General features: G+C 47.5%; 3 protein-coding genes and 1 non-coding gene across 5 annotated transcripts; 1 reads left to right on the top strand and 3 right to left on the bottom strand.

Moving 5' to 3' along the window:
- Positions 1-272: 272 nt before the first annotated feature.
- Positions 273-345, bottom strand: Trnaa-agc. The gene has a single exon. It is a non-coding gene; the product is annotated as a tRNA-Ala (tRNA).
- A 543-nt stretch (positions 346-888) lies between these two features.
- Positions 889-4,477, top strand: LOC121596935. 2 transcript variants are annotated; one of them, XM_041922330.1, is made up of 7 exons: positions 889-1,141; positions 1,514-2,240; positions 2,312-2,770; positions 2,852-3,265; positions 3,336-3,496; positions 3,849-4,007; positions 4,234-4,477. In XM_041922330.1, the coding sequence occupies exons 1-7, from the start codon at positions 1,087-1,089 to the stop codon at positions 4,359-4,361; spliced, it is 2,103 nt and encodes a 700-aa protein (XP_041778264.1). In that variant the 5' UTR covers positions 889-1,086; the 3' UTR covers positions 4,362-4,477. The 2 variants fall into 2 exon arrangements, with proteins under 2 accessions (XP_041778264.1, XP_041778263.1); XM_041922329.1 differs by having other exon boundaries at positions 4,231-4,477.
- Positions 4,478-8,987: 4,510 nt separating this feature from the next.
- On the bottom strand, positions 8,988-11,394 carry LOC121597469 (uroporphyrinogen-III synthase-like). The gene is made up of 2 exons (XM_041923245.1): positions 11,379-11,394; positions 8,988-11,288 (listed from the first exon to the last, which is right to left on the bottom strand). Exon 2 carries the CDS (start codon positions 11,060-11,062, stop codon positions 10,280-10,282), a length of 783 nt encoding a protein of 260 aa, XP_041779179.1. The 5' UTR covers positions 11,063-11,288; positions 11,379-11,394; the 3' UTR covers positions 8,988-10,279.
- A 92-nt stretch (positions 11,395-11,486) lies between these two features.
- LOC121596295 (exosome complex component CSL4) lies at positions 11,487-12,325 on the bottom strand. The gene has a single exon (XM_041921106.1). The coding sequence runs from the start codon at positions 12,198-12,200 to the stop codon at positions 11,556-11,558; it is 645 nt and encodes a 214-aa protein (XP_041777040.1). The 5' UTR covers positions 12,201-12,325; the 3' UTR covers positions 11,487-11,555.
- Between the last annotated feature and the right edge of the window lie 107 nt (positions 12,326-12,432).

Raw genomic sequence — 12,432 nt, 5'->3', positions numbered from 1 at the left:
CGGCAATCATAATTGCTTACCAATCGACCGATCTAAAGCATGAAACACAGGTAGTTGTGTCTTACTGGTTTTCCTGGGGAGTTTTAACTTTGGTTATTTTTTAAGGCTGGTTGCAGTATGATAGTATAAAATTTCACTTAATTTGTATCTCTATTTTTAAGTTGGCTAAATATTTGAAGTGTATAAAATATGTTTTATAAAGAATTGGGTTACTGCAGACTTAACCTGGGATTTCGAGTTAACTTCAAAACAGTACATAAAAAGTCTGTCTCTGGAGATGCCGGGTATCGATCCCGGTGCCTCTCACATGCTAAGCGAGCGCTCTACCATCTGAGCTACACCCCCTGTTGAGAGAGGGCGCGCTATTAAGCAACAGGTCATGCGGAACCAAACTATCATCGAAAACAAAACAACTATAGCTTTAGCTTTTAACACAGTTTTTGGTTTAAAAGCCTAAAATTGACTTTAATTTCATAATTATCAATGAAATATTGCATCAACAGATCAAAAACAGCAATCTGCAATCCCGATAAATAGATTGCTTGTGTGATTTTACTTATCTTTAAGAAGTAGCAATCCATTTTACCCATCTTATCTCTTATGCGATACTGCCAACTTCGCGATACTGCCGAATGCATGATGAAACAATCCACACCAGAAAAGCGTGGAAATCCACTAGCGATCTAATAAAGAAGCCCTTCAACTAATAGCCTAACAACAACACACACGAGGCTCTCCTCGCTCTCTCTTTCTTTCTCTAATAATATACATTTGACATCTTATCATCAACAACCGCCGTGCCAACAATTGATAACGCTGGGCCTCCTCATCAACGCGTAGTATCGGTGTAAAGTGAAGGAGTTGCGCTGTTTGTCGGTGATAAAAATGTCTTCATCAAACCAACTTAAATCAAACCCTCACCTGGTGTGTGCAATTTAGTATGATTTGTTCGCTCCCAGGTCCAAAACCGTGCGCTCTCGAGCCATGCGTGTGGCGTTGATCCGGTTCGCGCCGTGAGTTGAAAAACGAGTGATTGGATTGTGATAAAACAGTGAATTTTTGTGGAAAAGAGAGAGTGATTGAGAAATGGCTCTATCGACAAGATTGTTGTTTAGTGTTTCCGTGTTTGTGCTTTTGTTTGGTAAGTGTTGCATCATTGTGAAAACGTGGCGTAATAGAAAAGTGAAATTGTTCATTGAAAAGCACAAGCAATTGCCCCATTGCCACCTGTTTGTGGGACCAGTGCATCATGCAAAATATCATGCTGTATGTCAATGGTGTCCAATTCCGTATCGAAACATGTCTGAATTTGTGTTTGTGTGTGTTTGTGTGTGTTTGTGTCAGCATAACCTCTCCCCCACGCGATAAGATAAGCGAAATCGCAACTTCAAAGTGTTATTGTTCAATGACGAGGTTTTAAGCGAATCAACAATGGGCTGCTTCGTGCATTGCTCATGTTTCTCGTAGTGCAAAAAGCAAGGAATTGGTTTTGATGTGTCGTTATCTGTTGCAGCATCGAACGTTCTCGTCACTGCGCGCCCGCAGGATGAGACGAAAGAGCTCACGGCCGATCTGCAATCGCCCCCAGATGACAGGATCAGCGAAAACTCCCTGACGGATGACTACGTGAACTGTCCTCCTGAAGATGCGGTTGCAGAAGAACAGCTTGATATGGCATCAACACCTTTGGCAGAGGAAAAGGAGCAACAGGATGTTACTCGTGGAAAGTTTGAAGACTTTGCTCCACCCGTAAAGGAGGTGAACGGTCGAGTGATGAGACCTCCGGGGATGCGTCCACGTGGGAATCCTCTGGATGATCTGGAGATCATTGACGATCAAGAAGACGTGGAGCTGCTTGACATGTCGGAAAACCTTTCCGTCGGTGATGTTGGAAAGGTGTTTGAAGAGGCAGCTGACACACAGGAAGCTTCTGGAGATGATGAAATACAGGTGGAGGACACACAAAGCGAAGAGCCTAAGATCCCCCAACTAATCCACGTTCCAGTTCATAAGCAAAACATTCCACTGAATGAAGGTGATGATGATTCGTACGATGTGGACAATGCGGAAGAAAAAGGTCCGCTCAAGCATCTGAAAGCGCAAGTCCTATACAATCTGGAGGAAGGTGAATCCAAAGCGCAAGGTGTGAAGAAGTACCTGGACCAACATCCGGAAGAGATCATTGTGACCTCGCCCAACTATCCCAACCCTTATCCGAGCGTTGTTGATGATATGCGAAAGTGAGTAACTTCTGGGAGCTACCTTCCAACGTTTTATCCTCCCATTTCAAGTCGCATTTCCTTCTCCTCAGTTTCTCGGTCGATGGTGGGCGCGGAGTGCAGATCACGATCCATGATATAGATTTTGATCCAACCACTGACTTCCTGTTTATACGTGCTGGTAATCTGGAAGACACGCTCGAGAAGGGTCCGGTACTAACGGGCATGTACCAGGAACCGCTCCGGTTTCTCATACCACAATCGACCTTCTTCACCATTCACTTCGTCGCCGGGCAGGAAAATGGCACCGAACAGAGTCACCGAGGGTTCCAGCTTTCGTATGCACCGTTCGGTGAGCTAAACTCTCCCACGACACCGACAACAACGGAAGTGATCGTACCACAGGAGGAGCTACAGTGGACGACGAAGGAAATTGTCATCACGCCGGCAATGATGGATCTGCCGAGCACGTGGACCGAGATTAAGGAAGCGCTTTCGAACGCCAGCAATCAGTACATCGAAAATCGCACCCTGTCGTACATGCCGAGTCGGTAGGGAAATAGAAAAGAGAGTTTCAGTTTGTTGTTGATGAAAGTAAGAGTGTACTTAATATGTCTGTTTCATTATTTTAGCCCGTTCGATGTGAAGCTTCTCGCTCGCAAGTGTCCCGACACGTGGAGGAACTACGAGAACTGCGTTAGCCTGGAGTTTGCCGTGCCGCTGCGGCCCATCTTCTACGAACCGTCGGACGATGATGATGGGTTGGATTTTGGATTTGGGAACAAGTTCCTGCAGAAAGGTTTCATATCGATCTCTACCACCGAGGCGACCGAGCCGCAGTACGAGCTGGATGTGGCGAGGCTGGACGAAATGTGGGAAGAGTATGGTCAGATGGCGTTACAGCGTGCCGGGTACGAGATGTACATTATGCCCGAGAGCAATCGCATCCTGCTGACGTGGATCGGCATCAGTCTGGCGATCGTGGGCACCTTCCTGTTCGTGCTGTACATGATATGGAAGATCGACATCTTCAAGGACTATCGCAGGTGAGCATTGCGCGTGTCTTGCGCATGAATCTCTGCAGCTTGCGCTAAACAAACGTGCCTTTTCACGCAGGATTTCACGCACCAGCCACAACACGACGGTGGATGATGATAAGAACGAGCTGAAAAAGAAAGAGTTTGACATCTCGATGTTCCCGTCGCCACACCAGGTAGTGCCGACCTTCTTCCCCACCGGCGATCCGTACAATGCGGCCGAAGCGGATGCGCAATACGGTAAGCAAGCAAAAACGCGGAACCAGTTTTACGCCAGCTCATTACCAGCGACACCAGCACCATCCGGATTCGACAGTAATTACATTAGCGAGACAAAAACGGTTCCACCAATTTCGGTTAAATAATGGGGCCAATTTTTCGGAAATTACACACCATTTAAGCTTCTTTGGTTTCAGTCTCTCAGGCACACACACACAGTAGTTTACACACACTAAGTGTCGTTGGTGTATGGTGATAAAAACAATATTTTAAGACAGTGCTGCTGGTTTTTGGGGCGGTGCTGTACCAAAGCACGGAATCAGCTCAAACAAACGGATTGATACGGTTTCGGTTTTCTTCTTCTTGGGTGTAGCGTACGATAACGCCACGATGAGCCAGTGGCCGGAAGACTTCAACGAGCCGCGCTATCCCGAAACATCGTTCAGCGCTGGTAATCAGCGAACCGGTCCGACGCGCCCCTACGAACCAGTCTCCCCGATGGACCTGTCACCCGCACCGGTCGATTTTAATGGTATGTAAAACCGGGCGCTACCGGTGTACCCTCCGGTACAGGGATTTTTAAATTTAAAACCATCAACAGACGAGCTCTGCCGGGTGTGCTCGGAACTTTATCCTGACACAAACGGCACTGCTGATCCGTTTGTTTTTACGAAACATTTACATTTCGGGTCGGTTTTCAATACAGTTTCTGTTCGTTTTCTTGTTGTCTGTTTTCATTTCGATTCGGCACACAGCAGCCTCGCCACGATCGGGACGTCCTTCGGCCGGCAGCAAAAATAATCCATTTTTATCACCCCGCGGAGGACCACGGACGTCGTCCGCTGGCAACATGCCGCCGCCACCCCCACCGCCCGGTATGAGGTAATAAACTGTGGAACGCGGTTAATTAAAAATATGCGAAATGAAGCAACGAAAGGGGCAAATTAGAGCGAACAGAGTAAGGGAGAAAACTCTATAAAATAAAGTAACAATCGAGAAGGATTCAATGTCTTGTTTTTGTATCAACCGACAACAACATCTCCATTTCGTATTGAAAAAAAAAACTTAAACATCGATCGGTCACTTGGTTTTGGATCGCTACCCTTCGTGTGCCTCACGCATTGGCAGATTTGCATATAGGGCAATTTTCATAAGGTGGATGAAAAACGCATTTCTCGTGTGGCTTTCGCGGGAGAAATAAATTAATTAATTTCATGACGCTAATCTTGCGGTGCGCGGTGCTTACGGGCTCGCTCGATCTCTCGAGCTGCACTGGATTTCGGAGGGTTGTGTTCCATTATCGGTTCACTACTCTGGCACGGCCAGAGTGCAGAGTGGTAACATGTGCCTTCATATATCCTAGCTTGGGTACACGGGCTAGATCCAACCCCTTGGGCGGATGGTGGCATATGGCGAACCAGGAGGGGGGTGGGTATCCCGGGAAACTGGGTGCCTGAACGTCGGGGGGGCAACCCGACGCTAAATAAAACGGCCACGTGGGCGCAGGGCCAGTCACCCAGTCCCATGTAACAACTGACTACAGAAAGCATCAGAAGGATACGAAACGGACTTAACGATACCGACCCAACGCAATGCCCCCGGACAACGATTAAAATGGGCTCATGGAACGTACGCACTCTTAGCAAAGCCGGAGCCTTGAAACAACTTGATGACGCCCTAGCCACATTGAGCATGGACCTCGTAGCTCTACAAGAGATTCGGTGGCTAGGGAACGGTGTGCACAACAGGCGTGGTAAGCAATGCTACGATATTTACTACAGCTGCCACGACCGCCACCACGTGCTCGGAACGGGTTTCGCCGTAGGTCCCCGGCTGAAATCCGTAATCATAGATTTCAAGGCTATAAACGATAGGCTATGCACCCTGCGCATGCGAGGCAAATTTTTTAATATAAGCCTCATAAACGTTCACGCCCCTACCGAAGATAAAGAGGAAGAGGAGAAGGACCTTTTTTACGGCCGCCTCGCTAGAACTATAGATGCGTGCCCCAGGCATGACCTCAAAATCATCCTGGGGGACTTCAACGCAAAAGTCGGTAGGGAGCCAATGTACCGCCAATACACTGGCTGTCACAGTCTGCATGAGCACAGTAACGATAATGGTAGTAGATTGGTCCAGTTCGCCGCAGCGAACAATCTGGTTGTAGGAAGTACCAAATTTGCGCGGAGGGACATCCACAAAATGACGTGGGCGCACCCGGATGGCGAATCCTTCAACCAGATCGACCACGTGTTAATAAGCCGCCGACGACAGTCGAGCCTGTTAAACGTCAGAACTTATCGAGGAGCCAATATCGATTCCGATCACTACTTGGTTGGCTTAGTGATACGTTGTAGAATCGCCCGCCCCCGCACCAATGGGGGCGGAGAAAACACGCAGCCTCGGCTCAACACGGACTCTCTAAGGGACATTACTGTCCAACAGGAATTCAAAGCCGCTTTAGACGAGTCTCTACTACCAGAAAACAGATATGAAACTACGAGCGAGAGGTGGAACGCTCTAAAAACAAAAAAAAATAAACTGTGCAAGAAATATACTCCCACCACGTCGTGGCAACACCAAATCTGGCTGGTTCGACGATGAATGCAGACAAGTGACCGAACGTAAGAATACTGCATACCGAGCAATGCAGCAACGGCATAGAACGCGGGCATGCGCAGAGGAATATTCACGGCTCAGACGCGAAGAGAAACGAGTTCACCGCTCTAAGAAGCATGCTTTGGAAGAGCAAAACATGCGGGAACTCGAGCAAACCAGAGAGGCGTACGGACCGACACGAAAGTTTTACCAAGCGATAGCAGGTCACCGAAACAACGTGGTACCTAAGGTAACCTGCTGTCGCAACAAGGATGGAGATCTGGTTAGTAACCAGCCAGAGGTCCTCTCGCGGTGGGCTCAGTACTTTGATGAATTACTCAACGACCAGTTAAACGAACAGCTAGAAGCGCCACTAGCAGATAGTGTCATGCTACTGCCACCTAGCATAGAAGAAACGCGAAAGGCTATCCGTCGGCTGAAAAATAACAAGGCACCCGGAACCGACGGAATTGCAGCTGAACTGGTCAAGAATGGAGGTGCACGACTAGAAAACGAGATTCATCAAATTGTTACTGAGGTGTGGGATAGCGAATCGATGCCTTGTGATTGGAATCTCGGCATCATCTACCCCGTATACAAGAAGGGAGACAGGTTGGACTGCAACAACTACAGGGGTATTACGGTGTTGAATACCGCCTATAAAATATTCTCCCTGATCCTTCAGGATCGCCTTGTCCCGCACGTCGAAGAGATAGTAGGAAACTATCAAAGAGGATTCCGAAACGGAAAATCAACCACTGATCAGATCTTCACCATGCGGCAGATCTTGGAGAAGATGGCTGAATACAAAAACGACACATACCATCTCTTCATAGACTTCAAAGCCGCATACGATAGCATAGCCAGGGTAAAACTGTACGACGCTATGAGCTCATTTGGAATCCCGGCCAAACTGATAAGGCTAGTTAGAATGACTATGACCAACGTCACATGCCAGGTGAGGGTGGATGGAAAACTCTCAGGACCTTTTGCTACCACCAAAGGTCTGCGCCAGGGGGACGGGCTTGCCTGTCTCCTATTCAACTTGGCGCTAGAGAGGGCCATCCGCGACTCGAGGGTGGAGACTACGGGAACCATCTTCTATAAGTCAACCCAGATCCTGGCATACGCTGATGATATAGACATCATTGGTCTGCGGCTCTCCTATGTAGCAGAAGCCTACCAAGGGATTGAGCAGGCGGCAGAGAGCCTCGGATTGCAGATAAACGAGGCAAAGACCAAACTGATGGTGGCAACATCAGCGGACCTACCAATAAATAATCCGAATCTACGTAGGTGTGACGTACAGATAGGTGAACGCACTTTTGAAGTCGTCCCACAATTCACCTATCTTGGGTCAAAGGTCAGCAACGACAACAGCATGGAAGCTGAGTTGCGCGCAAGGATGCTGGCTGCCAACCGGTCATTCTACAGCCTGAAAAAGCAGTTTACCTCAAAGAACCTGTCGCGACGGACGAAGCTGGGACTATATAGTACCTATATAGTACCAGTACTCACATACGCCTCTGAGACATGGACACTGTCCAAATCTGACGAAACCCTCTTAGCCGCGTTCGAGAGGAAGATGCTCAGAAGGATACTTGGCCCCGTATGTGTGGAAGGACAATGGAGGAGCCGCTATAATGACGAGCTATACGAGATGTACGGCGACCTCACTGTCGTACAGCGTATAAAGCTCGCCAGGCTCCGGTGGGCTGGCCATGTTATACGCATGGAAACGGACGACCCAGCCCGTAAAGTCTTTTTAGGCCGTCCACAAGGACAGAGGAGGCGTGGTAGGCCCAAATTGAGGTGGCAAGATGGCGTGGAGGCGTCCGCCATTAAGGCCGGGATAACGGACTGGCAGACGAAGGCGCGAGACCGTGAGTGGTTTCGGACACTCCTGAGGCAGGCCAAGACCGCAAAGCGGTTGTAGTGCCGGATAAGTAAGTAAGTAAACTCTGGCACGGCCAATCAAAAATCCAATCAAAAGCGTCCCCATCGTATCCGTCAGTGTTGAAGGTGTGGGTTCCTTCTGTCTCTGGTCAAGGGGCTCGTTATACAGGCAGGTCCACTTTGAATCGTTATCAAAACACCGATATACACCCAGCTCTCTCCCCTGTTCTTCATTCGGGTGGAGGTGGTTGAAGCATGGGAAGTGTATTATAAAATATGCAAACCTCCTTCTCAACCACTGGGTATTTCTCCTCTCTCCCACTCCGGGTGGCCTTACTCCCATTTACTCCCACGGGGGACATTCGGGGCATAAAAATAATAATATTGATTTTACATTCATTTCTTCATTTTCCGCAAATTAAGCTTCTGGCACGCCAAAAGACAGCTTGTCGGAACTCCTGTCGCCAGGGGTAGGAACACCAAATGTGTGCTTGTGTGTGTGTGTGTGGTGAAGATGAAGAAAGGCGGAACATAATTTCGACCGCGCGCGCACTCCTTGATGTGATAATGAATCCACCGTGGTACGATCGCGGGAGGAGGAAACACACGGTTGCAGATTTTCTGTTATTAATTTCTGTCCTCTGTCCTCACGTTCTTGGCGGGTTAATTACATGGGCTGCTCTTTTGCGGGGCCTGCAAACGATAATTACACTAATATACAATAAACGAAAATGATCATAATTTTGCGCGATGCTGTGAGAGCACAACACTGAGCCCGGTTTCTTCCTCCAGTCCCTGTGTGTTTGGCCCATTGCCGGGCTGAAATTTATCAAGGCATAAAATTAAGCTTTGTTGTCGCATTCATTGCTTAATTCAACTTGAAACGATGACTTCCAAGGGTGGATATCGTTGGACCGAAAATATGGGGAAAATATTGACTTTTTGCATCTACCACTAAGGCTATACTATTTTAAAAAGTTGAATGAAAATTGCTTTTCCAGAACTCACTACTGACCAAAATGAAATTCAACTAATTATTCAACATTCTGCCAATTGTGTTGGCATCCTCTAATGCTTTATTTAAAACGCGCCCCGTACTTAATTGGAATCGGAAACTAGTTCAAAAAGATTAACAATTATTTTATAACGATGACGTGTTGGTGTGTAGCGTACACGAATTATTTAACGGGTTTAAATTTCGCTAAGCTAGACTAAAACTATAATTTTGCTTGTTTTTATTTCTCGCTTGAGAAAAAGAGGATTAAAATTAACAAAAGCTAAGCAGAAGAGGCTATAACACAATCTCTACTGTACCAAAACGATAACAAGTGCGCGTAAAACAGAACGAAAGAAATGAGAAATCCATCTAAAAACGGTTCTACAGTGTCCCCCTCGCCGGCTAGGCCGTGTGTTCGCCTCGTGACACGTGTCGGAGACACGGTGTGTATGTGTGTGTGAATTCGAGGAACTGAATATATTGTTCATTACATTATTGTATCTTGATTTGGCTTATTGACGTACAGGTTCCATTATCTCAGTAACAACTATAGTGCCGATGCACTACTACTTCCTCGTACCGGGGAACGACACACGTACACATGGATTATTTCTAAAACAGTGCCTAAAAATTGACTTCATGCACCTTCTCATATGTTTGTCCCTCCTGTGAACTATGAAGACATTCTTCGAACTGATTGCTGTGCTAACAATATATAAAGCGATACAAAAGATTACAAAAACCAGACCTAAAAAGCGATCAACAATGTTTGCAGACATAAGGATGGACCGATTTGCTTTTGTGTCACAGTTCGTGTCCGATGCTTAAGGGAATTCTCTTGCTTGGCGTAGTAATATAGAGAAGATCTAACGTATTTCCAAAAACTTAAAAGATGTTTTCATTTTTATAGAAAGACAAACCGTTGTAATAAAGCCTTCCCGGTTCTTTCATCGCTAATTCCAACTGGCTAGTATACATTTTATAACAACAAGATTTCGATAACATTCACGATTCTTTGTAAGGAGAGAGGGGTGTTAGGCTGTCTTAATTCTACGAGTTTCTCGAGCACTTGTTCTTGGATATTGTATTACAAGGTAAAAGAACTCACAAATACTTCATCCGCTCTCTGTGTGTGTCTGGTGTGTGTATGTGTCAACATTTAGGAAAAAATATACACCGAAGACGGATTATTGCACTCTTGGTAATCTGTTTCCTGCGCACACTCACTTCTGGCGCGCAGTGTATATGTATGTCCTGTTCACCGTTCGTTCTTCTCCCAGTTTCATCTACACAGCCAAATTGTGCGCACCGCTTTAGGTGTCCTGTAGCAGCGCACCAACGACATAGTCGGGCGACGGCTTCTCCGCTGTCCGGTGCACCGTGATGCCCTTGTTTTCGATCGCTTTCTTCGTGCTCGGCCCGATCGCAATGATGCGCTTGCCGGTCAGATCAATGCGATGCTTCTCGAACACGTGCGCACAGTAGTTAATCCCGGAGGGGCTGAAAAAGAGTAAGCTATCGATCGTCCGATCACCTTCCTTCTCCCGCTCGCCCGCGAACAGGGCGACCAGGTTTCGCTCCAGGTCGCGATGTGGCACCGTTTCGTACACTTCCACCGAGTCGAGCGAGTAGCCATACTCGGACAGTTTGTTCTGCAGCACGTCCTGCTTGAGATTACCGCAGGGGAACAGGAACGGCATCGTGATGGTTTTGTTGTACAGGTCGGTTTTGATAAAGTCCGCCAAATTGCTCGCGTTCCCCGAATGGTGGCCCTTGGTGTCGAGGTCCAGCGTGCGCTGGATGAGCTCCCGGGACGTCTCACCAACGCTGTAGTTGTCCAGCGTTTTCCAATCGTCCTTCAGCTTGCGCTGGCCCTGCAGCGCGTCCCGCACGGCCGTGATGCTGCGCGGGCTGGTAAAGATAAGGCCTGAGTACTTGTAAGGCGACAGCAGCCGATCCCGCAGCACGTCCAAGTTTTTGAACGAAAAGTCTAGCGTCGGTATGAAGACGGGCTCGTAGCCGTGCTTCTCCAGCAGTGTGCCATAGTTGTCCGCATTTTCACTTTCCGACTTTAGTATCACCACCACCTTTCGCATCGTGCTCTGCTGATGCCGTGACCAGTCTTACCAATTGAAAATCTGCAACGTGTACACTACAGCAAAGCACCAGGAAGGGAGCGAGCGATTGGAGGCTGCAATTGGTGTTGATTATGCGAGCGAAATTTTCACCATTTATCGATGTTTATGTTTTGCTTTTGTTGCCTCCACTTTGACAGCTGATGTGATAAGGACCGTAAACAAATGCAAATGTTGTGTTGGATAGCTAATATTGCGGAAAGTTGTTGAATTGTTTTTGGAAAAAATAGAGCTAAATTAGTTTTTGCTATAACAAGTGAATTTCTGAAATATTTACCAAAAAGTGCTTTAGTTTTGTTATTCGATAATTGCGAGATTCAGATCGACCTGGGAAGCTTTCGACCGTATGCTATAAACGTTCTCAACTGTCACTGCAATGTTTACATGTGGAATTTGAAATTGTACATGAATTTATTCCTTTTGCTTTACAATATCTGCATTTTTCCTCTTAAAATTAAAACAGCGCTAGACTCTTCTTCAGCGACTCGCCCTTTTCCGGTACCACCTTCGCTACTTTGCGCGGCTCTTTCACCAGCGTCACCGGACACTGCACCTCCGTCCAGCAGATCGGAACCATCGGAATCGGATCCGCACCCCAGGTAGCGCGCGAACTCGGAGAAATTGCCACCACAACGCCCAGCTCGTTATCCGCCGTGGACAGATGGAACACGTTCAGCTCGATTTGATGCAAAACTCGGGCCAGAATGATATCGCCCGGTCGGAAGCATTTGTGCATTTCCACACGATCCACCTCCGTGGCGCGCACGTCCTCCTTGCGGATGATTCCACGCAGCGTGCGGTTCAGTGCCGTTTTACCGATGCACAGTATGCGGCATCTTGCCATTCGATTTTGTACGGCCATGATCCGTGCTGTGACAATATCGCCTATGACCGGGACCGTTGCTCCACCGCCGAAGGAAACTACCGAGATGAAGGTGTTTTTCTCGCGCTTCTTCATCTGCACGATGCCGGCAAGGGTGGCGTGAATGTAGCCCAGCTTTTCGTACGTTCCCTGGCCGGCAACGGTGAACTCGGACGCGGCACACAATATCTGACCGGGGACACAAATCAGTGTTTGATCTTCACTTTCTTCACTCATTGCTAATGCCGGCTAATGGATTTAGTAGGTAGAGAATGAAATAAAATTGAGCGAGACAACGTGGTGCGGTCGTTTCCGGACGTGATTTTACTGTAAACAAACGCACGGCCTGTGCTCTGTTGACTGTCGAGCAATTTGACAGTTTAATATTACAGCGGTACGTGTGACTATTACAGCGGTTCCGAGGTGCACAGTGGAACTTCTTCATTACATTATAATTTTTAATAGTTAA

The sequence above is a fragment of the Anopheles merus genome, chromosome 3R (genome assembly GCF_017562075.2).
Source record: "Anopheles merus strain MAF chromosome 3R, AmerM5.1, whole genome shotgun sequence".
Lineage (NCBI taxonomy): Eukaryota > Metazoa > Arthropoda > Insecta > Diptera > Culicidae > Anopheles > Anopheles merus.
Note: the sequence above shows the minus strand (reverse complement) of the source record. Positions and strands in the feature narration are given on the sequence as shown.

Bases quoted from the DNA above. Each gene is read 5' to 3' on its own strand.
- LOC121596935 (XM_041922329.1), top strand. From the start codon at position 1,087: ATGGCTCTATCGACAAGATTGTTGTTTAGTGTTTCCGTGTTTGTGCTT. The intron at 2,241-2,311 runs GTGAGTAACTTC...CCTTCTCCTCAG, and splicing joins GTTGTTGATGATATGCGAAA to TTTCTCGGTCGATGGTGGGC. The intron at 3,266-3,335 runs GTGAGCATTGCG...CTTTTCACGCAG, and splicing joins ATCTTCAAGGACTATCGCAG to GATTTCACGCACCAGCCACA.
- LOC121597469 (XM_041923245.1), bottom strand. From the start codon at position 11,062: ATGCGAAAGGTGGTGGTGATACTAAAGTCGGAAAGTGAAAATGCGGAC.
- LOC121596295 (XM_041921106.1), bottom strand. From the start codon at position 12,200: ATGAGTGAAGAAAGTGAAGATCAAACACTGATTTGTGTCCCCGGTCAG.